The sequence below is a fragment of the Ammodytes marinus genome (assembly GCF_949987685.1).
Source record: "Ammodytes marinus genome assembly, chromosome: 5".
NCBI lineage: Eukaryota > Metazoa > Chordata > Actinopteri > Uranoscopiformes > Ammodytidae > Ammodytes > Ammodytes marinus.
The window spans coordinates 9954132-9979635 of record NC_137234.1 but is presented as its reverse complement, the minus strand read 5'-3'; the positions used below and the strand labels follow the sequence as shown (position 1 = coordinate 9979635).

At 41.8% G+C, this 25504-nt stretch overlaps 3 protein-coding genes across 5 annotated transcripts in view; 2 read left to right on the top strand and 1 right to left on the bottom strand.

The window, feature by feature from the left end:
* Positions 1 to 15526, top strand: part of srpk2 (SRSF protein kinase 2) — a gene marked incomplete at its 5' end in the record, with an annotated part of 67954 nt that extends 52428 nt beyond the window's left edge. For 2 of the 3 annotated variants that reach the window (XM_080027398.1, XM_080027397.1), the window contains 9 exons: positions 117 to 282; positions 1471 to 1511; positions 2288 to 2606; positions 5315 to 6334; positions 7877 to 7977; positions 8211 to 8318; positions 8439 to 8508; positions 10710 to 10802; positions 13220 to 15526. In XM_080027398.1, coding sequence (XP_079883524.1) covers positions 117 to 282; positions 1471 to 1511; positions 2288 to 2606; positions 5315 to 6334; positions 7877 to 7977; positions 8211 to 8318; positions 8439 to 8508; positions 10710 to 10802; positions 13220 to 13404 — 2103 coding nt within the window. In that variant the 3' untranslated portion in view covers positions 13405 to 15526. The remainder of the gene's footprint in view (positions 1 to 116; positions 283 to 1470; positions 1512 to 2287; positions 2607 to 5314; positions 6335 to 7876; positions 7978 to 8210; positions 8319 to 8438; positions 8509 to 10709; positions 10803 to 13219) is intronic. The other variant, XM_080027399.1, reaches the window with a different exon arrangement.
* A 196-nt stretch (positions 15527 to 15722) lies between these two features.
* Positions 15723 to 21159, bottom strand: adck2 (aarF domain containing kinase 2). Its single transcript, XM_080027363.1, has 9 exons — positions 21028 to 21159; positions 19963 to 20943; positions 19268 to 19414; positions 19036 to 19164; positions 18529 to 18624; positions 18139 to 18396; positions 17553 to 17681; positions 16989 to 17042; positions 15723 to 16603 (listed from the first exon to the last, which is right to left on the bottom strand). The coding sequence occupies exons 2-9, from the start codon at positions 20833 to 20835 to the stop codon at positions 16460 to 16462; spliced, it is 1830 nt and encodes a 609-aa protein (XP_079883489.1). The 5' UTR covers positions 20836 to 20943; positions 21028 to 21159; the 3' UTR covers positions 15723 to 16459.
* Positions 21160 to 23857: 2698 nt separating this feature from the next.
* Positions 23858 to 25504, top strand: part of LOC307250227 (DENN domain-containing protein 2A) — a 34141-nt gene continuing 32494 nt past the window's right edge. The window contains exon 1 of the mRNA XM_080027250.1: positions 23858 to 24226. The gene's annotated coding sequence lies outside the window, so the exon portion shown is untranslated. The remainder of the gene's footprint in view (positions 24227 to 25504) is intronic.

Sequence of the window (25504 nt, the reverse complement as noted above, 5' to 3'; positions counted from 1 at the left end):
TTGTCTTCATTTTCTGCAGTCTATTCAAACAAGAAAGTGTGAACATGTTTATCTTTTTTTATTTATTTAATTATTATAAATCAAATCTGTGTCTGTTTATCTGAATGTGTGTGTAGGTCCTGCAGGGTCTGGACTACCTCCACACTAAATGTAAAATCATCCACACGGACATCAAGCCAGAGAACATCCTGATGTGTGTGGATGACGCCTTCGTTAGGCGCATGGCCATGGAGGCAACCGAGTGGCAGAAAGCTGGAGCCCCCCCACCGTCTGGATCAGCAGGTAAGACACAAAACACACACACACACACACACATACAACAAGCGTGTGTTTAGCGCATAACCCACTTAAAACCAACTTAACATTTTACAAATGAAACAAATAATATATAACGTGTAAATAGGTGAGCTTCTGAGGTGCTGTCACACAACTTTTGTAATCTTTGGACAAAGCCAGGCTAGCCATTTCCCCCTGTTTCTAGTCTTTATGCTAAGCTAAGCTAAACAGTTGATAAACCGAAGTTTCATATTTCCAGGACTGTTAGGAGTAACTCCTACTTTGGCAAAAATAGCTGTAACAAAAAAAAAAGAATGCTGTTGTTAGTGTTCCTCAGAATTTCAATCAACAGAAGGATTCACAGAGAAACCGTCCATGCCTTCTCAGTTTATCACCTTTTTTTGAAGCACACAGAAACATGTATTTCTTTTTCTGTCACCAAGTTCCTCTTCTAAATAAAAGTCTATCTCCCTAAACAAACTCAACTTGAAACCCTGTCCTCTGGGTGAACCCCCATGAGCTGTCAATGGCTTGCATCAGGCGATGGAGTGGTTTCAAGCTTTAGGGGTAACCAATTACGCTGCTTACATTTCGACACAATTAATGTCATGCACAAAACCTTGAAGTGTCGAAACAGGCGGGCTCGGCAGTGACAGAATTCGACTGTGACTAAAAAGGCAAAATAAATAAAACGTTCTGCTCTCATTAACGTGCAGCAGGCTACGTAGGGCAAAGATGACAACATACTTTGGATTGTTGGTGTTATAAATATTCATGGGGTATACTTTTTTTTGATATGTTATTGCATTTTTGAACTGCTTGACACAAATAAATAATTTTATATACTGTATGTTAAGTACACCTCTATTGTTTTGGTGTCTAACTCTTGATTGATTTCAGATGATTCAGGGTGAGAGAATACCTTTCTATCCTACAGCTACATTATCAAGAGTGAGAAGAATAAACCAATAATATTATGGACCTGGGACCAACCAATGAGGCTGTGGGAGTGTGAAAGATTTCTTTCATCATTTGTTTGCAATTCTCACGCTTCCCCTACAGATTCTGTATAATAAGCGTGGACCTAACGATCCCTTTCCCAGACGACTACAGTATTGAATGTAGTGTGAACCCCCGGCAGTGTGGCACATTGATGCCTCTGATTGTCTGATTGTTTTTCTTTCTGTCTGTCAGTTAGCACAGCCCCCCAGCTCAAACCGGTGAGTACAACAGATGTGAGTATGACATGAGAGAAATGCACACACACACAAACATAAACACACACACACACACACAAGTCTAAGACAAGGTTGCGTGCAACATGTCACACTGTTATGTTTGATCTCCATGATAGCTAAAGTTAAAGGGAAGAAGTACTTTCTAGGCAATACACAAACATTCTTATAAGTTTGTTTAAAATCTGCTTTCAATGCTCCTACTACTCTAAGTTAGCAACATTTGTTTAGTGAATCATCAATAAACAGGGTTGCAGCAATTGTCAGATTTTGAGTTTTACATGCAGTAATAAAAATTGGCGTATTTAGGTTGAACCTCATTTCAAGCCTTGGGTATTTCTTTATAGCATTAAATGTGTATAAAATACAATCATAGTTATAACTCAGAAAACAGCCCACCATATCTCAGCAGACTTTGATTTAAATGTTGCTAAAGCCTTATTGGTGTAGGGGAATAATTTTGGCATCGCCACAACTGAGTACACAAACCAGCTCCACAGAAAATAGGTTTAATGGCCTTTTTAAAAAGTAGGCCAATTTTCTCAACCTAAAAAGATACATACACGTTATCATATGACACTGATGATAAGCTCTTATTAAAATATGTTAATATAACAAAGTTGCAGTGTTAGCGGACATCACATTATAACCCACAATTCAATACATCAAAGCTTTTGATTTTTAATATCTCATATTTAATCGAGGTCTTTGCCTCCACTAAGACTCTCCTTTCTTCTTCTCCTGTTGTTTTGTCTGTTGTTGTTTTGGTCCTCCAGGTGGGGAAGATCTCCAAGAACAAGAAGAAGAAGCTGAAGAAGAAGCAGAAGCGCCAGGCGGAGCTGCTGGAGCGGCGGATGCTGGAGATCGAAGCGCTGGAGAGAGAGGCGGAGAAGATGGAGGAGAAAAACAAAGAAGAGGGGGATGAGAAAGAAGAGGGGCAGGAGCACACCAAGGCCCCGCCCCCTGCCGCTCCGGTGGGGCCCAGCATGGCTCTGGGAGAGAGCGACGAAGATGATGACGATGAAGAGGATGGGGAGGAGGAGGAGGAAGAGGTGACAGGAGGAGAGAGGCCCACCAGGTTGACCAACCATACATGTGAGTCAATGAGAGTTTCACATCACTGTATGAAAGCTATAGTGACTAACTTCTTTCATATAAATGAATGGCGGTTACAGTCAAGCCATTGCCAAAATGAGTTGACACAAAGTCGATCGAGCCTATCAGCTTCACAAAACTCTCTATGTATGTCTCAGGATGTAGATGGGCCAACGGTGTTGTTGTAATTACCCAGACTTGCTCATGGGGAAACAGAAGTTACGCACTATATCCTCAAAATCAGATATCATGAATACATGAACCCTTTATATCAGTGGTTTTCAAACTGCGGGGTTATGGCAGGGGGGGGGGGGGGGGTGGCGCGGATGAATATGTGATTAAAAAAAAAAATTTATATTATTTTTTATATTAAGATCACGGCATAGCTGGACAAGAGTTCTTCTGCTTCGTTCCTCTCACTGCATTTAAATGCATTCATTATATTACAGAGAAATAGGTCTCGTTAAAGAAAAAGAGCACCAAGCCCAACCCAGAGGACCCTGCATACATTTTTTTATTTTAAATTAATATTTTTATGGAAACTCCATGTGTCTTTCTTCAATAGCTTCTAATTCATCAGACCCAGTGTCTCCAAATTATTTGTTCACACAAAATTCCTCATATTTAGCCTCTTAATTTTCCTCTCAAAGTGCACCAGATTCATGCATTTCACTTTAAAAAGGTGAAAAAAAATCTCATGGGGGGGGGCATACCCCCGGGCCCCCCTAGGAGGGTCTGGTTCTCCACTGGCTACTATTTTCCTCCATCAGGACATTGGAGGCTCTAGCGAAAAAACACTGGGTGTGTGAATGACATTTAACTGGTCAAACATTTGGGCAAGTCTGTCTGCCTATCTTTCTCACTCCGCTGCACACTCAGTCACTACTATCCATGCTTAAAGAAAGCAGGATTAAAACACTGGATTAAGATGCTAAAATGTATTAACAAAATGTGTTTAAAAACGCACAACATTTTTTAGAATGTTTAAAAAACATGTTTACATTTGTAAAATAATCAAAAGATCTTTCATAACACACAGAGATTTAGAAAAAAAAATGTTTGGGGGGGGGGGGGGGGGCTCCGCGGAAATTTGTTCTCTGAGGGGGGGCTCACTCTCTCACACTTTGAAAACCCCTGCTTTATATGATAAAGACAGTATCATAAGTGTGATTTGATAATTCATTAATGGGTATTTTAGAGTTATTCCTGGTGGTCAAAGGTTGAAACCAAAATGCACATTTTGTGCATCCTTGAATATTGAAGTGTTGAATGCATTTATTTCCTCAAAGAAAACCTGCAAAGTCAACACTGTTCAACTCCAGTCTCCTTCTTTCCTGTTTTTTTTTTTTTGCTGGCTCATAGCTACATAACTTGGCACATTTCCACCACCTGCAGATCAGGGAAATAGTGTGAAACAATGTGTAAAAAAGCATCACGCGCCACATCCTCGTGCACCGGCATGCGCTCACAGAAAAGAGTAGAAATGAAAGGTCAAAAACTCTACTGGGAACTTTGATTTAGTTATCCTGTATTGTACAACAATGTTGTATATTTATTCTCATATCCATCATTGCAGAGCTTCACTTAACACACTGACATGACATACTCAAACTAGTTTGGTTGAATCGTAATGAAAAATGTAAAATATATTGTCTATAGAGTAAAATTCCATATTTTGCTGTGCACCATGGATTTAATGTATTGGCACAATATGAATGGATATTCTTGTGTGCATGTACACATGTTTGCATTAATTTAAAGTCACCATTTTCTTATTTTTAGTTCATTTACCATACTTGACGCTTTGACATTCATTTTTTAACAACAATTTTAACAATGTGATTTAATGTCTTTTCTTTCTTTAAGTGACATGCTCTGTGAAGGAAAACATGTGCTACATATTTAGGTCAGCTTGTTCTTTTGGCTGAAATCAAGTTTGTCGAATGGTGATTTTTTTTCTTTTTTTTTTGCTATAGCAATGATCTGCAGCATGAGTGAGTGAGTGTGTGAGTGAATGTAGGTTTGGGGAGCCTGTCTATGAATGAATAGGAGGTGGATTGGCTCCAACCAGCTGCCCACGCTAGACCTCCTGTGTATGGAAGGCTAGGCTGATTCACACACAAAAAAATAAACTGTCTTTCTCTCTGTCTCCCACCTCCACCCCCAGTCTCTCAGCCTCCTGTATTTTTCTAGTTCTCCCATTCTCTCTTTTGCCTCCTCTCCAATTCTGACTCTTTTCATGTCGTTTCCTCACTGCCTACACTTTTCTTTGATTGCGCTCATACTGTATCTCCTTCCCACCTACATCCTCTCTTAAAGGAGAAGTAAGTGTTCATTTGCTGTTAGTATACGATATATTCACTCTATATTCATACTCTGTATTTAATCACTTAAACAGTATGCGCAGTTCATAACACATGTCCCCCAGTCATTCAGCATCGGGCTAATTGCCAGGTACAATTTTGAGTATCCCGCTCCTTTTTAAACAATCAGGAGACAGAGCCCTTTAAAGTCTCTGTGCTCGTGAACGATGACTCACTGCTCTCCATCGCGGCACTATCTAACGAAGACGGCTGTACGTTCATGTGGTGGTGACGTAGGGACGAGGGAGGGGACTGCTAACTGCAGTCACTGACAGAAAGCTAACTAAAAGGACCATATCACTAACTTCTCCTCTAACAGCTTGTCCTGTGCTCTCTCCATATTAGGCGCAGCGCCTCCCCAGGAGCAGAGTGACACACCCCAAAACACCAATGACAACGACCTGGATGATGATGATGAGGAGGAGGAAGAGGAGGAGGAGGAAGAGCTCACGCCTACCGTTGAAAAAGACGTAACTAATGCCCCTACCACAGAAGAAGAGAAGGATGGAGACCCAGCACAAGCAGAGGTAGAGATAGAGAAGGAAAAAGGGGAAGAGGATGGAGAGGAGGAAGAAAAGGAGGTGGGATCCAAAGGGCTGAAGGATGAGAATGAGGAGGCAGAGGAAAAGGTAGAGCAGCAGGAGGAGGACGTGGAAGAAGAGGGAGAAAAGGGGGAGGAGAAAGAGACTGAGAAAGAGACTGAGAAAGAGGCGATTGAGACGGAGGAGGAGCCAAAAATCGATAGTAAACCAGAAGAAGAGGTAAAGGTAAAGGTAAAGGAAGAGAAGGCAAAGGAGCAGGGAGGGGAGGAGGAGGAGGAGGAGGAAGAGGATGAAGAGGAGGAGGATGATGATGATGATGAGGAAGAGGAGGAAGACGAAGAGGAGGACGACGACACGACAGCGGACCTGCTCACGGAAAGCTCCTCCCCCGTCAAACCCGTGGTCAACAGCAGAAGCCACTCGGCCAAAACCAACGGCCACCATCTGTTGGGTTCCTCCGAGGGGAGGAGGGCAGCCAAACACGGCACCCGTCCGTCTCCCTCTCCCACCCCGACCCCCGGGGGCGCTCTCCTCTGCCCCCTGGTGGAGTCTGAGCTCAGCTACACGGACAGGGACAACTCCCTCAGCTCCGGCTACGAGCTGTACAACGGAGAGGTCAGTGAGGTGGTGCTGACCAACGGCGCCAGCGAGCGACACAGAGGGGGCCCGGGGCAACACTTCCCTGACCTGCCCCTGGACCCTCTGCCCGGAAACCCCGTCTCTGCCGGAGCGCCGGACATCGGACCGGGCCCGTCGCCCAACAGCCCCACAGCCGACCGCAGTCGCACCGTCTCCTCATCCAGCACGGGAGACACACCCAAAGGTAAAGCCCTCCCCATCCATTGAATGTACAATGCATGCACTGTGTACATCAGCTGATTTATAAACTCTATCCCACAAAGGAGCCCCACAGTGTTCAATATGTGAGCAGGTCATGGACGATATCAGAATAACTCTAAGCGTTTTCACTTTTAATGCTTTTTAGAAATATATAAATTTTTTTCAAAATGAGGAGAAACTTCAGATTGCTACTGAGAATACTGCAACGTACTGTATATCTCACAGAAGATACAGTATCACTCTCATCTGGTAGCACAACACAGGTGTAATCTTGCATCCTATATACCTTTTTCCTGCTATTGCAAATGGCCATACTCCTTCAGAAGCTCCTTTTTATATGAAATTAATCCAGCAATGCAGTTTATCACCTGGCCACCCACCAAGCAATGCTGTCCAGATTCCAGCTTTTAATCGCTGCAATTTCTTCAGAGGTTTTGCTCTAGCTTTTCTGTTTTAAACATAATAAACTAAAAGTTCCTAAGTTTAGAACTTAGTGTTGTTTCCATTGCTAAGGGTACAAGCCAGGAGTTTTACAATCTTGAGATACATTTACTGACTGTTGTCATTACCTATTATCCAGTTTAATACTGCAGCATTCATTTGGAACTGCACAGCGAATACAATTCTCAATTGCTGCGGTCTAATAAAATACAATTTTGACAAACAAATGATTTAATGTTGACTGATTTATGCTTCCCTCTTGCCAAGGTATCTGTTAAAAAGAAAATTGTAATCTACATGCAAATGAGAATTGTACCTGGATAGATAAAGAAAATAAAATTAAAATAACATTGAGATTTAATTGCGATTGCGATTATTTGTTAAGTAACGGATCAGCCGAACATGAATAATGGCCACTGTGTTTGGGTTTTCTTATCTCATACATTGTAGTTCATTTTAGTGTCCAGATATCTCCTCTGGGTATTATTATGACTCACCAACAAAAACATTACTCATCCACTCACAGTGTTCATTTTACTATCAATAAATTGAACTTGACAATGTAGCTCTCGGGTCACTTCTAGAATATCTCCCAACCTTTAAAATAATTTTACATTAAACAAACATTGTCTCGGGAAGTGCATACGCCACATAAAGTCTGTTTTCTAGTTAAATAACATACTAAATATTTCCTCAGGACAAAGTTAGGGCTGTTATGTGTTTCTTATTAAAGGTGCACTGTGTCAGAGAAGTGACATTTTTTTTAGGTATATTCTCACAACTTAGTAAATTAACTATCACAGAAAAAATTGGATCCTTGGATCCGGTTTCACTGTTGTTGTTTACAGCATTTGGGCCCACAGCTTTTTTTACAAACATATTCTAGACTCACATTTAAACAAATCCCCCTCCCCTGAAACTGCATAGTGCACCTTTTTAAAAACAAAGCTGCAGTATCCTTGGTCTATAATAAATAGCTAATAGTACAATAGTGTGTGTAAACTCTTCTTATCTCTGCTCACTCGTCTGTGTTGTCCCCCCCCTCCTCCCCTCCTCCCCTCCTCCCCCTCCTCCCCCTGTCCAGTCAGGGCCAGAGCTGCAGATCTCCTGATCAACCCACTTGACCCGCGCAACTCCGAGACCATTCGAGTCAAAATCGCTGATCTTGGAAATGCCTGCTGGGTGGTAAGACACAGTGTCTGAGATTTGATATGACTCGATTTGAAGCATGTTTTTTTACATACACTGGGGCTAAAGTCTTAGCCACAGCTGCAACCATTACAGTGGGTCTCAGAGAAGCAGCAGAGTAGGGGGGGGGAATGTGTATTTTGTTTAATCATTATTTATAATAATTGTTTATTACAATAGGGTACATTATAATTATTGACAATCAAATTCCTCTCCTCTTCTCCTCCCAGCACAAGCACTTTACCGAGGACATCCAGACGAGACAGTACCGTTCCATTGAGGTCCTGATAGGAGCTGGTTACAGCACCCCTGCAGACATCTGGAGTACTGCCTGCATGGTAAGGAGAACACATACATATATACAGGACATTAAATATCCATATACTTCCTTTTTAAATGAAGACACACACTCAGTACAGACTCAAGTATAGTACCCTGTTTGATCTCTGTCTCTCTAGGCTTTTGAGCTGGCTACTGGAGATTACTTGTTTGAGCCTCACTCCGGAGAGGACTACTCCCGTGATGAGGGTGAGTATTTAAATCTGTATGAATGACGTGCGCACATACATTTCATCTCTAAGAATAGAACCGTAGAAGATGTCATTTGAAAGTAACCCACAGGGGAATCTAAGCTAACGATTGTATCTCAAGACTATAAGCTTGATCTATAGTATATTCTAGTTGAAATGACATGTTCAGTGACAGCAGGAATACAAAAAGCAAGGTGTCTTTAATTATTTCATGAACTGTTTAGATTAGACGTGTTAATTGGTTTAATGTATTTTCATATTAAAATGTCTGTTTTTGTGCTATTAAACCTTAATTTGCTTTAAATTTTGCTTTTAACATTGTTCAGATGCATTTCTGTTAACTGTTATACGGCACAAACTCGGATATGCAGTCTGAATTTCAAATGCATTCATATAACACTTTACTAAGTTTTCTCTATTTCCCACATCACAGAAATCCCGTTTCGAAATACATTTAACGAAAGAAAAACATATTTTTTCTAATAAATAACACCAAACTGAATAAATGAGGTTCATCATCACAAAATGTTCCAAGTGTGAACTTTGGTTTAAAGATTTGATGTTTTTTTATTTTTTTTAGACACAATGATTTGACTTTGTTGATACAATATAAGGAGTTCTGAGAACACAACAGTTTTTATTATGCATTTCCTGACAGTTTTGACATATGTTTCTAACTACAGTATGCATCTGAACTATGGACAATAAGTGATTGTATAGTAAATAGGTGAAAGAAATGGCCTAAAGTGAGCTTAGTTTATATTATAGACATCCCTCTCCCCAAATCCCCCTATCCACTGTCGACTGTTAATCCTGTCCTTTTTAATTCTGCTGCTATGCCTCCACTCATCTTCACCCCACTCTTAACCCGTGACACATGAATTGTTATTGATGCACAGAGAGCTCACACAGATCCTGGCATAGTGCTCAATATCTATTTAAAACAGATTGTAAAATGTTAACAGTTAGTAAATTAACAAGCGAAAGAGCAACATTTAGCCAGTGAGTGTTTCATGTGAGTGTATCCGTGTATATATATATATATATATATATATATATATATATATATAGATCACATATTGCTCCATAAAGCAATACAGCCCCTTTATTTTCATGCAGACTCCAGCTATTACACCTAAACATTCATACTATACAGTACTACACATTTCAAAAAATCATCTTCACCTCAATCTTTAATTTCCTCATCTTGCACGCTCCTTGTGTTATGTTTCTCATTGCATGTGTGCACAGGCAATAGGCCACTGTCAGTTTTATCGTAACCTCTGGATTTACAGGGAGAGACACCCTTAGATCTATCACCAATTGAGGCCAAATTTAAAAAAATCTATTTTCAGGTTCCGGTCCCTTCAATTGTGAACCTGAATGCATGTCTCTTTTATTCAGACGCTCGTCATTTTGTTCCATCACCTCTGCCGTGGAGGCACGGCTCACTAACACAGGGTTTTTTTCTTTGTAACTGTCTGTGACTCTTTTTTTTCCTTCCTCTTCCCTCTCTCTCTCTTTATATTCCTCCCTCACCCTTCTGTGATCACTTCCTGTACCTGTTTCTATCGTCTCACCCACAATCTGCCCTATTTACAATTTTTCTTTCATCTGTCCTTCTCTTTTAATGGATTATCTCGCTTCCTTGTCTTTCTGTCCGTTTCTCTCTTTTGTGTTTGCATTCCTTTTCCTTCCTCCTCTTCTCCCTCCCTCCCTCCCTCCCTCCCTCCCTCTCTCCTCCATAGACCACATAGCCCACATCATAGAGCTGCTGGGCTGTATTCCGAGGCACTTTGCGCTCTCTGGAAAATATTCCCGGGAGTTCTTCAACCGAAGAGGTAGCGCTGGCCAGAGAGAGCTGGTGGGACTGGGACACACACACACATATGTCTAAATGAACAACATATGGACACTAGCAGACAGTCTGGACAGCTTAAACAAAAAAAACTAAAAAACTCAGATATATTAATTAAAATTTTGACAGCAACCAATGAGAACAATCAAGTAAAAATCCTCCCAACTTCCATACATACAGCCGTCCCATCTGCGAGTGTGTCCTCCATGAAGTGAGTCCAAGGCAGCAATGTGTGTGTTTCAGTCCCACACAGCCAGTGGTGTTGATGTGTGTGTGTGTGCATGCTGTAATGATGAACCGTGCCTGTTCCCCTCTGTGATGTATGTGGTGGTGGGTGGCAGACCACATCGCTCTGATCATGGAGCTCCTTGGGAAGGTCCCACGCAAAGTGGTCGCTGCCGGGAAGTACAGCCGAGAGTTTTTCTCCAAGAAAGGTAATAAAACGACACCGTGGTTTAGTGGCCCTGTGTTAAGGCCCAGGGGAGGTCTGCTGTAGGGATAGCTCTAGTGTGAGAGGAACTGAGTACAGATCGGAAGTTTGTTGTGTAGTAAAGTTTTTTTAGGCCTGCCGGAGTATTTCTAAATAAAGTCGGTTCAGATAGTTTCATATCGTCCATCACAGGACAAAAATCATAATTAACACATCATAACACTTAATTATATTCTCTTTAATTTAATTGGACATTTGGTTATTTTTATATCTCCAGTAAGATAAAAAAAAAATTGGATATTGAAGGAATCACAGCAAAAAAAACTTATTTTAGTTAAAACACACATAAAAAACATACTTGGAATCTTTCAACGAAAACATTGCAACTGTTGATGCACTCTTAAACCAAAAAAACAACTAAAAATATGTTGCTCAAAATGAATAAGCCAAATAAAGAATGAAAAACTGAACAAACAGCCTTCTAAAGCTTTTGTTGTACACAGTTCCTTGCTTTGAACTTCACTTCAATTTAGCCGGATTTTCACGTCACGTAAGATTGGAAATGTATTTCAAATTTTTCTTATCTTGATCTCAGCTTGATTGCAATGCCCATCTTTATTACATTGTTGTTCAAATACTTTGCTGTGATTGTTTTGAGGCAGCACAATGGTCAAATTCACTACAAGCAGAAGTAAAAGAAAATAAATAGTATTATCTAAATATAGGCTTCAGCAAACCGGATTTCATCAGACACAACATTAGATAGCCAGATGTGTTTCCTTTCTAATATTCTTATAATGTTAGATAGGAAAAATCAAATCAAAAATATAATTAATACATGAACGATTACAGACTGTAAATCAAAGTTACAATCAATAATAGTCCACACTTTAAAGGAGAGATCTATGGTCTTACGTGTGTTATACACCTCACTGGTTCTGCTCATCTGTGAGCCTGGTAAGTGTATGGATCTGTGTTTGGTACAGCCAATAACCCCTTGCACTCTATCTTATTTTATTCCCTTTTTTTCTTACTGTCGATCTGCCTTCCCTTTCTGCTCATATAGTCTTCATAATGTGTCATGAGACCGGAATATTCTGCCTTTGATGTTTGTCTGTATCTGAGGTCTCCCTTTTATCTCTTGGCGCTCTGTTAATCTGGTCTGACTCTCTCGCTCTGTCTCTCCGGGCCTCTGCTGCCCGCCTTGCTGCGCCACCAGTTTCCTTCATGTCCACTGATCTGTGTTCACCATCAGGGGAAAGCTGACTCGTTGATTGGAGACAAAACAATTGAAATGTCCTCTCATTGTACACTACACAATAAGAATACAGGTTTTTAAAGCTACTGTATAGTGTGTAACTTTTTTCATATAAATGAATGTCGGTTACATTCAAGCCATCGCCAAACGAGTTGACACGAAATGTATTAAGCCTATCAGCTTCACAAAACTCTCTCTGTATTTCTCAGTGTGAAAGAGTTTTACAAACTGGTGTCACCACCTGACACTGACGCAGGATCTCAAGAAGAGGCCACAAAATGTTTCAGTTGTTGATTCTACTCCTAAAACAGAACCTGGACTTACAGCAGAAGGAATAAAATCTGTGTTGCGATGATCATCGAAGGCTTACCTCATGTAGATGCACAGACAATGTGGTTTCCTCGTGGGGGCAACAGAAGTTACGCACTATAGCTTTAAAGATGAGAAACACACAAAGATTTGTGACGACACAGCTGGTCAGAAATAATGTTTCAACACTGACTTTTACAATATAAGGGACGTGCTGATAAATGGTTTCCTTTCTGACTTCTCCCTCAGTCTTGTGCCCCCCCCCCAACCAATCATTTCTTCCTCTCTTTAATAAAGAACACCTTCCACTTCCTCCTTGCTGTTTCCATAACGTCGCCACTTCCCATTCATCTCTTTCCGTCCATCTGTTCTGGTGATTTTTTAAACAAGACTCTGCAGGTTCTCTCTCCATCGTCTCACAGCCCCTCACTGATTAGCTCACATTCAAACAGAGCGGCTGAGCTAATCAGTGAAACCAGCTGATATAGTGTTTGGCTGGAGCCTGCAGAATCATGGCCCGTTGTGTCATCTGATAAAAGGGTCAGTTCACCCAAATAACCAAAACCAAGACGTCTTACTTACATTCAGTGGAATTTAGCAATGAAGATAGCTTTGACAAAAACAGAGCTCCATAGTACAGAGGAATTGGCTACATCAAATGTTGGCTCAACAGGCAATTATTATCAGTAGGATTAATTCATCGCCAATTCTGGTGTTTTTCTTGGTGTTTTAAAAAAAGAAAAAGAAAGGAAAACATCTGCTTTCTTTTATTTGGGTGAACTAGCCCTTTATTGGGCCTCCTCTCCTGTCTCCCATGTGCTGTCATTGACTGTGCTCTATATCGCCCCCTTCAGGTGAGCTGCGGCACATCACCAAGCTGAAGCCGTGGTCCCTGTTTGACGTGCTGGTGGAGAAGTACGGCTGGGCGCCGGAAGACGCCGGACACTTCACCCACTTCCTGCTGCCCATGCTGGAGATGGTGCCCGAGAAGAGGGCCTCTGCCGGGGAATGCCTCAACCACCCCTGGATCAACTCGTAGCCACAACTGCTGACCAGACAACCCTCCTCCTCCTCCTCCTCCTCCCCTCGTCCCCCGACAGTAAGCCTGAAAACATCACTCCTCGGTGGCCGCCCGTGGAACAACAACGGCGCGGAGACAAACTGACTTTCGGAGTCGATGAGAAAGATTTATTCTTTCCTACCCTATCCCACACACATCCGTTACATGCTTATCTGAGTAGGCTTAAGTCCCACACACACACAACTAGCCCCGACAATAATGTAAAGACAGGCTTATGGCAGATAACGTGACATAGTAGCTGTGTCTTCCAAAACTTCTCCTGAACAAAAAAAGATTACGAAAATGTTGAAAGATGGATCCTGCTCACACTGTAAACAGGAGTTCTGAAAGAGATTTGCTTATTTTATTTCACCAAGCTCTCAGCCAGCACCTTTACATGAAATCTAAATCTCCTCTTAATTCACTATTTTTCCTTGGTTGGATCCAGTCGTAGGCCAATGACTGATCTCTTCAATGATGTGAACGAGAAGTTGATGAGAAGCAGAGGGTGCCATGACATTTCCATAGGCAGTGGTTCTAAAGACAGATGAGTGTAAATGAGCGCTTGTGCCCGTGCTCAGGATCTGCCTACATGATACACCCACAACGGACTTAAAGTTTACAGCCTGATTTCTTCCATAAATCCGATCCCCAGAAGCCTCTCTTGTTTGCCTTCCCGCCAAAATGAGCTGCATGCTCCAGCCGGGGGCCACCACCACCACCACCACCACAGAGAACTGGAGGGCAGCCAGTCCTCCAGGGGGACACCACTCTGACAGAGATAGACAGAAAGAGTGGGGGATGAGCAAAAAAAGCAGAACAAAAATACAATCAATTTAACATGGAGAACTTATTGGTCTTTAAAGACTATTTTTAAAATGCATGGAGGGACTGATGGATCAGCATGAATGGATATGACAAACGGACGATTGGATGCGTTATTCTACTTGTGCATTTCGCTGGTTTCTTTCCCGTTTCATCACCCCTCTCGGACGTTCAGTTAGAAAATTTATGTTAGGATATTTTGGTGCCCCCTACCGAGGAAGGTAACTGTGTTTTTAACCCATTCTTCTCCTGCTTTAGACATTCCTAAATCTCGGTCCTCTGCCATTATTTCTGACTTTTGTTCCGAAGAGCAATTTTTGAGTCCTGCTGTGGCACGTTTACCTGGTCTGATTGGTACTATTCCCCCCTTTGTTCCCACCTATAGAGGAACCCCTTGATCCTTGAGCTTCTCCAGAAGAGGGGAAGGACACGTGGAGGTTCCACTTGTCTTTGTAGATGTCCTTCAGGGATTTGAAACCTTTGTACATAGAACTGAGATCTTGCAACACAGATAAGCGACCGTGGACAAAGTTTCAACACACAAGCATCATTCCAAAAATCAGAGGCTCTTGTTGGCATACCTTGACTGCCTCTGATACAGTTTGGAGGGGGGGGCGGGCCGCCATAGCTCCAGCCCTGGAGGAATGTTCAGACTGAACTGTGCCACCCGGTGGCCAAATGAGTACTGCACTGGCACACACTGCTGCTGCTCTCTGTGACAACGCTCCAAGACGTTCCACTATATCTCTCCACTTAATCTCTATTTCTCACACACAGACACACACACAAGAACTCGCATCATCACAATTAGTCCAGTTGCCTATTTTTCGCAATAAATGAAAAAAAAGATGAGTATAAGTAAATGGTGAGATATTTTTAAAAACTATTTAATTGATTAAAAAAGAGGAAAAAAAAGAAAACAACTTTTTCTCTGGTTGTTGTGACCGTGACATAATCTCGTCTTATACTGAGATGATTGTGTTTGTCTATTAGAGATGTTTTTATTTTATTTGTCATTATTATTATTAATTATTATTATTATTGAAAGATTTTTTTACACAGTTGTCACTTCTCCCCTCCCTCCTTACTTGAACAGTGCTGCTCTATCTGGGCTCTTGATAGTGATAGAAAAAAAATCAACAGTTTTGCAATAAAGGGTATGTGATGAGTTTTTTTGCACCAAACCTCCTGGTCTCACTCTTTCAGCCATGCTGACTGTTCTTCCGGATGACATTGACAGAATCTCGTCTCTCGTCTGTGTTTTTCATTGACAGATTTAATAAAATTGTAAATTAATGGATCCTTTGCCCCTGATGTAATGATTTTTCAACCTCACCAAAAGGATCCGACATTTTGAAGAGGTTACTAGCCCATTGATGCCTGATGCTGCGCAACGCAACATGTATCTCCTGTCTGTCGCGCAGCATCAGGCATCAATGGGCTAGAGGCAACAAAGAACAGAAAGAGACCAATTAGCATAGATTCCCTCTTTATTGATATGCACAGTAAAATTCATACAAGTGTTGCCACAATTTAAATGAAAAAGTTAAAAGACAATGGTTGGTTTTTGGTACAGTGGTTGACGTAGTGTGTAAGAACAGAAAAAACCCCACAAAATATTATTATTCAAGCAAGTATGGTCCATTAGACAACATTATATAAGAGGCAATAAAAGATGGGGTGATAAAAACACATCCTAAGATCAATATTAGTCATTAAAGAGTGAATATACTTTTGAGTAGCAACTAGGGATTTCACAGTATTTTCTAATATTTTAAAATGGGTACAAATGGTCTCTGATGCCTTCCGTGTCTGACACCATTAGCACTTATTCAAGTGTAGCTTCCTGTAAACCATATCTCTTGTCATTAGGCTCAGTTGGAAACCTCAAAGGGGATTCCGTTGGAGGAGATGTTCAAACTACAACCAGACGGTACACAATAGAATTCAAGAGTAACAGATAAAAGTGGAAACACCATCAATGTGAAAAAAAAAATCAATGGAGGTATTTATGGCGTCAACACTTCTTAAAATGTAGCGATGAGACTTACCCTGGGATCCACCGTGGGATATTGAAGACTATTTATCGCACACTCATGTACCGTATCTATGATTTGACTGAGTGCATACAGTATATAGGACTTAGAGGCTGTGTTTGAACTGACCTGTCTGTGCGTTTGAGTGTTTATATATGTACTGTATGTGTGTGTCAGAGGAGTGAGGCCGCACAGTTCTTTAGCAGCAGGGGTTTTGCCAACTCCAAGATGTCCAGGTTGGGATCAAGTGACCTGCCCAGACCCTCCAGCACCATGATGGCAAACACAATGGACGCAAAGTTACTCTCCAGCTTCACCTAGGAGAAAAAAAAAAGTCAACACTATTAATCGATCAGTCCATTTAAATGTTTAAGTTTTGGTCTGTTAAGTTTAGTTCATACCTAGGCCTAAACAATCAATGTTTATAAAAGGTGTAATAATTATCAACTCAGTTATCACATCATGATTGTTTCTGTAGCATATGAAGTCTTTTGATATGTTCTCTCGATCAGTGATGGGAATCTAATACAAAACTGAGTCATTTAATTTCAAACTTAACCTCAAAGAAATATGACAGGGCTTATATTGAGAGAACCTTGTTAAGACCACAGCAACACCAGTGAATCACGGTATGCAAATTCAAACATGTTCTACAAAGAGAGAGTGTTTGTTCACCATAATGAATTGAACCTGTTATTCTACCTTGTGTTTGATGACTAGACCGAACACTCTGGAGAGCAAGTCACCCACTTGTACCTATTAACACAACGACAAACACATCAAGACATTTTGAATAGTTAAACACCTCCTGCTGACGGATGCTTATTTATCAAAATGGCTATTTAGCCATTAGTGTTACACTTGTACTTTTTTCCCCTCTTTGATTCCAAATTCCTGTTAGCCTATATGAACTATGTATAGGTTACTTTACATTGCTAAGCTAATAAATGCTAACAAATCCAATTATGCTGAGGCAAATTAGTTTAATTGCACATAATATAACTTTATTTGATGAGAGCGTCAAAGCAAGCATAACTAATAAAAGTAAACAGTACTGCTTAAATCATAATAGCTCACACCATAAGCACAAAATACAAGACTGAACCAGAAATAAATTAGCTTGTAATAATCACAGACTGATGGCAAAATTCAATTTATTTTCCCGATGTCCTCTACAGCTGCACACACAGTAACATAATGATTATGACTCATCACGGTAGCCATCCAAATTACAAATAATAAGACAGAACAAATCTAGGTAAGTACCTTTCCCAGAGAGAATTTGTTGCTGAGGGCATTGTCCACCAGCTGAGCCATCTCCTTCTTAAACTGTGGCACGTCCTGGCACTCGTTGGCCCGGGCATGATTCAGGATCAGCTCCGCCACTCGCTCACCCTGAAGAATGATGACCAGAGCCATAGCGAATATAATATGAGACATTTCATTTTCAGTATATCGTCATTTTTACACAGATCTTGGAGAAAAAGTATATACAAGGTTTTATTGTATTCTAATAGACGGTCAGGCAAAACTCATTTTATAAATCAGAATCACTTAAAGATACAGTCATAACAAACTAGTTTTTCTGTCACTGGGTTTAGTGTTAGTATTTGAGATATGAGAGTTAAAAAATAAAATAAAAAATTGTGTGAACTTGTTCCCCATGCACAATTACAGTGAAACTAGAACTGAAAGTTTGGATGCTAATTTAAATGTAGTTTTTTTTTCTCAGCATAGCTAAGGGTCTTAGGCAGAGGGTATCATACTGTATGGAATGTGAAGCCAGCTGAGGCCAATGTCTATTTGTGATATTGGGCTATACAAATAAAACTGAGCCAGTTGATTTGATTACCTGCCGTAGTACCACGGCCGTGAAGACAGCCTTGAGGTTGGCCAGATCATTTTCACTGAGCTGGGATACGATGCCGGCGTCCAGCAGTACCAGCTGGAGGGGACAGGGCTCCGGCCTCACGCTCACCACCACCGTGTCCCACAGGTCAGTCAGGGTGGTCTTACCAGAGCTGTCACTGGAGCCAGGGAGGGGCCCACTACACTGCACCAGAATGTTCCCCGGGTGGAGGTCCCCATGGACAAAGTTGTCCACAAAAACCTTGAAGGCAGATGTATAGATGAAGACACATGAACAAGTGCAGAAACAACAGTCATATTCGTAATAAAATAACAGTAATTGGTAACAATCACAAAGATGGTATTGTAAACCAGCAGCTGACATGTCTCTCACCATCTTCAGCATGGTGTCCCATCCCATCCTGGCTATCTTCTGCTTCACTTCCAGAGGAACATCGGAGTTCAGGTAGTGGGATATGTGTTCGCTTTCCTGCAAAAAAAAAAAGGTCCAATATAGACTCAGGATTGCTGGCCTCATTCACGAGGAGTGAAACTTGGACTTAAGACTTGGATAACCTTTATTGTCATTTAACTGTACATTAATATAGCACATTTGAACACAATTGTGTTCCACTGGCTCACTAAAACTAAAACAAGAACTTCTGTACAAAATAAGTTTTATAATAAAAACAAATGCTACAAAACTGCTAAGAGTAAAATGGTGTGAAATGTACAGAAAAAAGGGGCATATAAATACCATGAAGATATTATTTTACTGTCACAAAGAATTATCTGAGTAATAAGACTATAGTCATAGAAGTGTGTGTTTGATATTCTGACATGTTTGAGTTGCTCGTTATGTGCATTTAGAGCGCACAGATTTGAATCCTTCTATACTCACTTCAAACGTTTCCACTAAAATGGACCTGGTGACAAACGGTCTTAACGGAGTTGGGAACTTGACGTAATTCACGCCGCGGAAATTTTCCCGGAATCGCTCTATGTTCTTGGCCTCGAAACGGAGATCTATCTGAAATAGAAGTTTCGACAAAAAAAAAAGGTGAGCGACATGAAGTAAAAACTTGAACATTCTTTATCGTTTCAAATCGTGGGGAGCATCTGAATAGTCCCACCTGTTTGGTCATGAGCTTCTCAAACTCCTCCACTACCTCACACAGACTGAGCCATTTCAGTCCAGGCAGGCAGTGCAGGAGCCAGCTGCCCGCTTTCATCAGCAGAAGGTCAGCTTCCACCTGCCTCCTGACACCTGGATGGAGCACCTGTATTACACCAATAACAGTTTACAATCATCTGCTGACACAGGCTGAAACAACAATTCATTAACATATGAAGTACTTGAGTGACTACGTGATCAACCAGGCTGCAGTATGAACATACTGAAGTGTTCGACTGATTTGACGGCGATTTTCAATTGCCAATGCTGATTGCATTTGATCAAATTTCAAAATCTTATAATAATAGATGAGAAACATATTCAAACTAAATAAAACATGTATTAGATCAATCTAGATGCAGAAAAGTATTTAAAAAGAAAAAATCTGCATTTTGCACTTTGCCTTCCCAGGAGTTGGCTCTGTGAAAATATTGCCATAAGGGACTTCGGAATTTTGTACAGCCATCTGTAATGATTGAAATAACAGAAAAAAATCCCACATATATTAAAAAAGCACTATTATTGCTCCACATCAGCCACACTGAAGAGGCTACCAGGAGTGTAGGAAGACATTGTGTATTCTTTTAATCGGCCTTTTGATTAATCGGTATATCCCTTCTTTATTGAGGCTTTCTTTGCGATTCTCCCGCTCACCTTGATAGCCACAGGTATCAGACGGCCCTCGTCTTCACTGCTTTCCTCCAGGTGAAGACTCTCCTCATGGCCCCACTCCTCCTCCCTGCTGCCCCTCCAGAGCTGCCTCAGAGAGCTGAGCACTCCTCCCAGACCGGGGATCTCCCAGGCTTCCAGCAGGTCCTCTTTCTCCATCTCCTCCACCAGCGACTGGAAGGCTGGGTCCTCCACCTTGTCGGCCCTGGCCCAGCCTCTGTAAACCTGGGCCACGCAGCCCGAACCCACCGGCTCTTTGCTGTCGAACACCAACACCCTCCTCCAGCCCTCCCCGAAAGCCCTGCGGAGACACTGCTTGGTATGGGCCCAGGCGTGAGGGCGCACTTTGACGTGGAGCCGGGAGAAGCGTTCACAGAACTCCTGAGAGAAGACGTCCCGTCTGGTGCTGGCCCACTGGCCCAGCTTGATGTACGTGGGGCCAGATGTTTCGGTCACCCACAGCAGAGCGTCCAGCCAACGAGATGCCCAGCCAGCAGACACCAGAGCCAAGGGGGAGAGGAGGAGCAGAGGGCAGAATTTAAGGAGCAGCACAAATGCACGAAGGCTGAGGCGAAGGAAGAATATAATTTTGTGCACTTGGATTTTGGCTACAGACTTTCTGTGAACAGTTTGTGGTTGGAGAGCTGCTTCCTGGCAGCTGGCTCCAAAGGATGATGCGTTCACGGCACCCCAACACAACAATGTGACCTTCGGTATCTGGGTTAAAATCTGCCCTCTTTTAGCTAAACATGTCCTGGAGCTCTGGATGAGTCTGCTCCTGGTGAAAGAGCCAACTCTGTGGAAAGTGCACCTCAGGCTGAGGAGGACTGTTCTTGCTCCAACGGCCATCATGGTCATTGTAGTCAAACGGCTCAGTGCATGAGGTGAACTGGTTCACATGTGTCGGTTTTGTATTTAAAATTTAGAATCATCCACATCAACGAGTTTATAGCGGGGAGAGTCCACCTTAAGAAGAAAGAGATGACTGCTATCAACAATAACTTGAAGCCTATCTATTTATTACAAATGCATAGCTTTTCTTTAACTTACGGTCAGCTACTGTAGTTTTCTGTACGCGCGAGAGGAAGATGGACTGCTATTTTCCCCCTGTCGACAGGTGAGAAAATTCATGGTTCAGCCATGGGTTTAGCAGACGTAACAACACCAGCCAAAACTTCCATCCATTGCCATTGAAAACATCATTGTATTGACAGCAGCTTTACTTCCGGGTGGTACGTACGTAACGGCAACAGCTTCACGTGGGTTCGTCTTAAAGGCGCGTGGTCTTCAAAAATATTAAAAGAAAACAGCTGGTTATTAATTAATAGCCTACACGGCAGGTGCGTTTGTTCGTGTGTGCGCCATTCTGTATCCCAATCATGTAAGTGTTTTATGCAATTTTCTTTTATTGACGTTGCTGTAAAAACAATATAGCCTATATAGGCCTATATATATTTATTTCTCAAGATAACGGGTGAAGAGACTAAGGTAGGCGGTAGGCCTATGTTAAAACGTCTTGCCTTCACTACATTTTTTTATTTTTAGCTTACACTTCAACTCTTGAGATAGCCCTATAGGCTAGTATAAGTATTTAATAAATACAAATAAGTGCAGAGAAGTGAACTGCCCTACAGATGGAGACATATCGCATATTAGGCTATTATCCTCGCTGTCCGTTTCTCCCTCCTCCTGCCTGAAAGTTGCAAGGAGACACAGGGTTGCAAAATTGAGTATAACAATTTAGACAGTTGTTAACTGGCAAAGTGCTCAAAGCAGCCTGTCCTAAGCCAAATAAGTGAGATTTTGAATGAAAATGACTTTGTTAAAAATAAATAAATTCAAAGACAGATATAGAATAGAATATTTTTTGTTGTAAAAAGAAACTTCTGTAAAGAAAAAAACGTATGTGTGCAGCATTGCGGTTTAGCTTACAATTGCTTACAACAATTAGGGGGGGGGGGGGGGGATGTGTCCCCCTCCTTGAAAAAAGGAAATTTAAAAATATATTTTCGTCTATTCGTCTTTTTCGTAATATATTACAGTTCAAATGGGCAATGCTTAAAAAAAAGTTTCCTCCTGTATCTCAATTTGAGATGTTCAGTTTACTGTAAAATAAGACAACAACAAACAAGATAACATGCAGTGTAAATTATATGGACTTTTTATACTGTAACTTGTTGGAAAAAATAAATTCAACAACTTTCACCGATGTTTGATCATTTGTCGACACAGAAACGTCATTGGACAGAGCTGAGTTTACAGTAGACATGTGATCTGGACATTAATAGAAGCAAGTACCATAAAAAAGTATGTCCTGATAGGATACTAAAAGTTCTCCTCCAGCCGGCTTGAGTTGACTTAAGAGCTGCTTTATTATTTTCCCTGCTGTATTGTCACTGTATGGCTGGCAAAATCTGTTTCTGGGTCATAAAGGAAAGGCGGAGGTGGGGAACAAAACACACTATGGGTTTGATTTCATTGCCATTTCCTCTGCTTAAACCAGAAGTCTTGCACACAGCCTTCTGTGCCCAATGGAGGACTGAGAACTGGTCCCGGCCATGTTCCCAGTCACGGTGTGAGTCCCCTGGACAGTGGGCTCACTAGGCTCCCAGGACCGCAGCTGTATATGCCTGATAGAGGACTCTGCAACACAATAAGGGGGGATAAACGCCAAACAGATGTTACTAACCCCCACCTCCCACCCTATTTTCCCCCCCTCAACCATTGATGGACAAGCCAGGCTTTTTAAGATCTCTCTTGCATTTCAAAGGCGAGGTCAGGGTTTGGGCTCAGAGGTCAGCACGATAGTTGTTCTGCTAAGGTGATGCTGTGAGACACTTTATGAACGCTCCTATACATGCAAAAATACTCAGCTGTAATATGCCTACATCTGTGTGTATACATGTGTTAGTGATATTTTGTTCATCACCATTTGGGCTGCAACTACAGAATTGTATGATTATTCATTTTATCTACAAAACCTTTCAAAGGCAAATGTCCAAAAGTGAACATAACATGTGGCCTTTTTATTTATTTATCAGTAAGTATTATCTATTTGTTTACAAACAACAGTCCAAAATCAAGAGATAATCAATCTTAAGATATCAGACTTTTAAAACAGACAGTTGTGGTAATGGCCTTGCTAAAGAGGGTCATTTGGGTTGTACAGGTTAATCATTAATCACACTGGTCATCAGTATTCATGTTGGTCTTGCTTCCTGTTCTCTTTCTCACTTTGTCCACCCTCACTCTCCACAGGACCATTGAGATTCTCTGCACGATGGTCTGATGGTGAGCTGATCACCCCAGTTTGCACTCTGGCACTGAGCAGAGGTCAGCGGTAAACAACCCAAACACAGCAAAAACATTTTCTGTCTCACCACACACCACATTCAGCACAGGGCTTCTTCACTACTTGTTGTTTAGTGTCACATCTGAACCAGTAAACAAAGTCACGCAGGGATAAAATAGATGAACATACTGTCCCCTCATTGAGATAGCGGGAGTGGCCTTTGGGTGTCTTTAATTGGCTCCCAGAGGAGAGGCTGCTATCTATGTGTTCAGTTGTTGCTCAGTTTTGCCCCTTCCTGCTCCATTCCTTCCTTCTTTTTTTTTTCTTTTTTTGGAGCAGGACACTCCTGTTTCCCCGGCAACTAGGGCTCCAATCGCCTGGCCAGCTGCAGATTAGGTCAGCGGTGGGGGGTTTGGGTTGGTGGGAGGGGATGTGTAGGGAGGGGGGGTGATGATGGAAAATGGGAGAGGGAGGAGAGAGAGAGAAGGGAGAAGGAGGGAGGGGGTGGGAAAAGTTTGAGAAGGAGAGAGAAAGAGAAGGAGCCAGCGTCATTGAGAGATAGCAGTCCGAGTGAGGGACTGTGTTTGTGTTTGAGAGCTGAGAGTGGAGAGTGGAGAAAGAGCTGTAAATATTTAGCCTGGAGGCTGGATTGGAGGAGGGATTTCCCTGACTTTTGTGCCTTTTTTCAAACTTTTTTGTGCGCTTGGAGCTGCGCCTTTCGCCGTGTGTGTATATGCGTGAGGTAAAGGCAGGGGCTATGCAAAGTGAGAGAAGTTGGAGGCAGGGGTAGGGGTGTACAAGCCGTGGAACAGAGAGAGAGAGAGAGAGAGAGAGAAAAGCAAACTACTCCAAAGGAAAGGAACCATGCAAGTGGATGCTGTCTTGTGCCGGGTCAGGTTACGCAAAATGAGAATCTACTCCAAGAGCACTTCATCAGGGCTCACCCAGCTCAGAGAGGTAATGTGAGAAGTTAAACAGTGTCCCTGTGTGACAATGTGTGCATGTTTTTTCTTTTTCTTTTAAACAAAGTCAGTAAAATTGTATTAACATTTTTGGTTTCTTTCTATGCAGAAGTGATTGAGTTGATGTGCCCATTGATTGATGAATCAATTGAACCATAGTGATATGTTCAGTGAAAATGATTTATATTGCTTGAGGATCCATCCTCATGTATGTGCATCTACTTAGCCCTCTCACGTAGTCTGTGCAGTCTTAATTTACATGCATGCGCATGACCTTGAATGTTTCCACGTGCGTGTGTGTGTGTCCATGTATGGCATGTACGGCTATGCCTAGTTTAAAGCAGTATAGATGGTCAATGTTAGGATGTGGTTTTGTCTGTGTTTACTTGAGCCGTATTTCATTCTGGACTGCTTTGGCTCCAGTTATAGTACGCCTGAGTGTTGCTCAAGTAGCCAGTCTAAAAACTGTCTGCACCAAGTCCATTACTGCTGCCCACAACACAAGAGACTCACTGAAGTGTCTGAGTACACGTGAACACACACACACACACACACACACACACACACACACACACACACACACACACACACACACACACACACACACACACACACACACACACACACACACACACACACACACACTCAATGGCTGTCGGCTATCATCTGCTTATTAAATGAAAACACAGGTTAGAGAAATGGTATGGGGATAATAGTCATAGTGCACACTAAAACCATCACATTCCAAACTGGCTTGTTTAAGAGGATAAAAGAGGAGAGGATAAGTGAGATGCACATTCTTCACTTTGAACAAAGGCACCTCTTCATGCACAGTCCCAGTGCCTGTATTGTTGTGAGGAGGCAAGCAGGGGTGGAGACCTCCTCAGGGAGGACAGAAGAGTTTGGCTTCAGGTGGCTCCAAAAAGACAGCTTTTCAAGGATTAGGAATAACAATTTGTTTGGAGACTCATGTTCAGGTCATGTTAGAATGATGACGGTTGGTTCGAAAGTAGAATACCAGTGAGAATTTAGATGAATGATCTTTATAATTCGCCAAAATGGATGTCTAAGATTCTGCTTTGCGACATCGAAAATAAATGCTCAGTAAGTGATCCATTTGTAATTTCCAGAAGCATTAACAGCAGCTGGTACAGAAAAGACACATTGGAAAAATGTCACGGGGAGCAACAGCCACACTGGCCAAAAGGACACAGAAAACGGCACTACTTGCAAAATCAATGTTTTACAAATATGGATGAATGAAACGGATGTC

Excerpts from the sequence above, each read along its gene's own strand:
- adck2 (XM_080027363.1), bottom strand. The coding sequence starts at position 20,835 with ATGACCATGATGGCCGTTGGAGCAAGAACAGTCCTCCTCAGCCTGAGG. Across the intron at positions 19,165-19,267 it reads AGAAGCTCATGACCAAACAG|ATAGATCTCCGTTTCGAGGC; the intron begins GTGGGACTATTC and ends CTTCTATTTCAG. Across the intron at positions 18,625-19,035 it reads TTTTAGTGGAAACGTTTGAA|GAAAGCGAACACATATCCCA; the intron begins GTGAGTATAGAA and ends TTTTTTTTGCAG.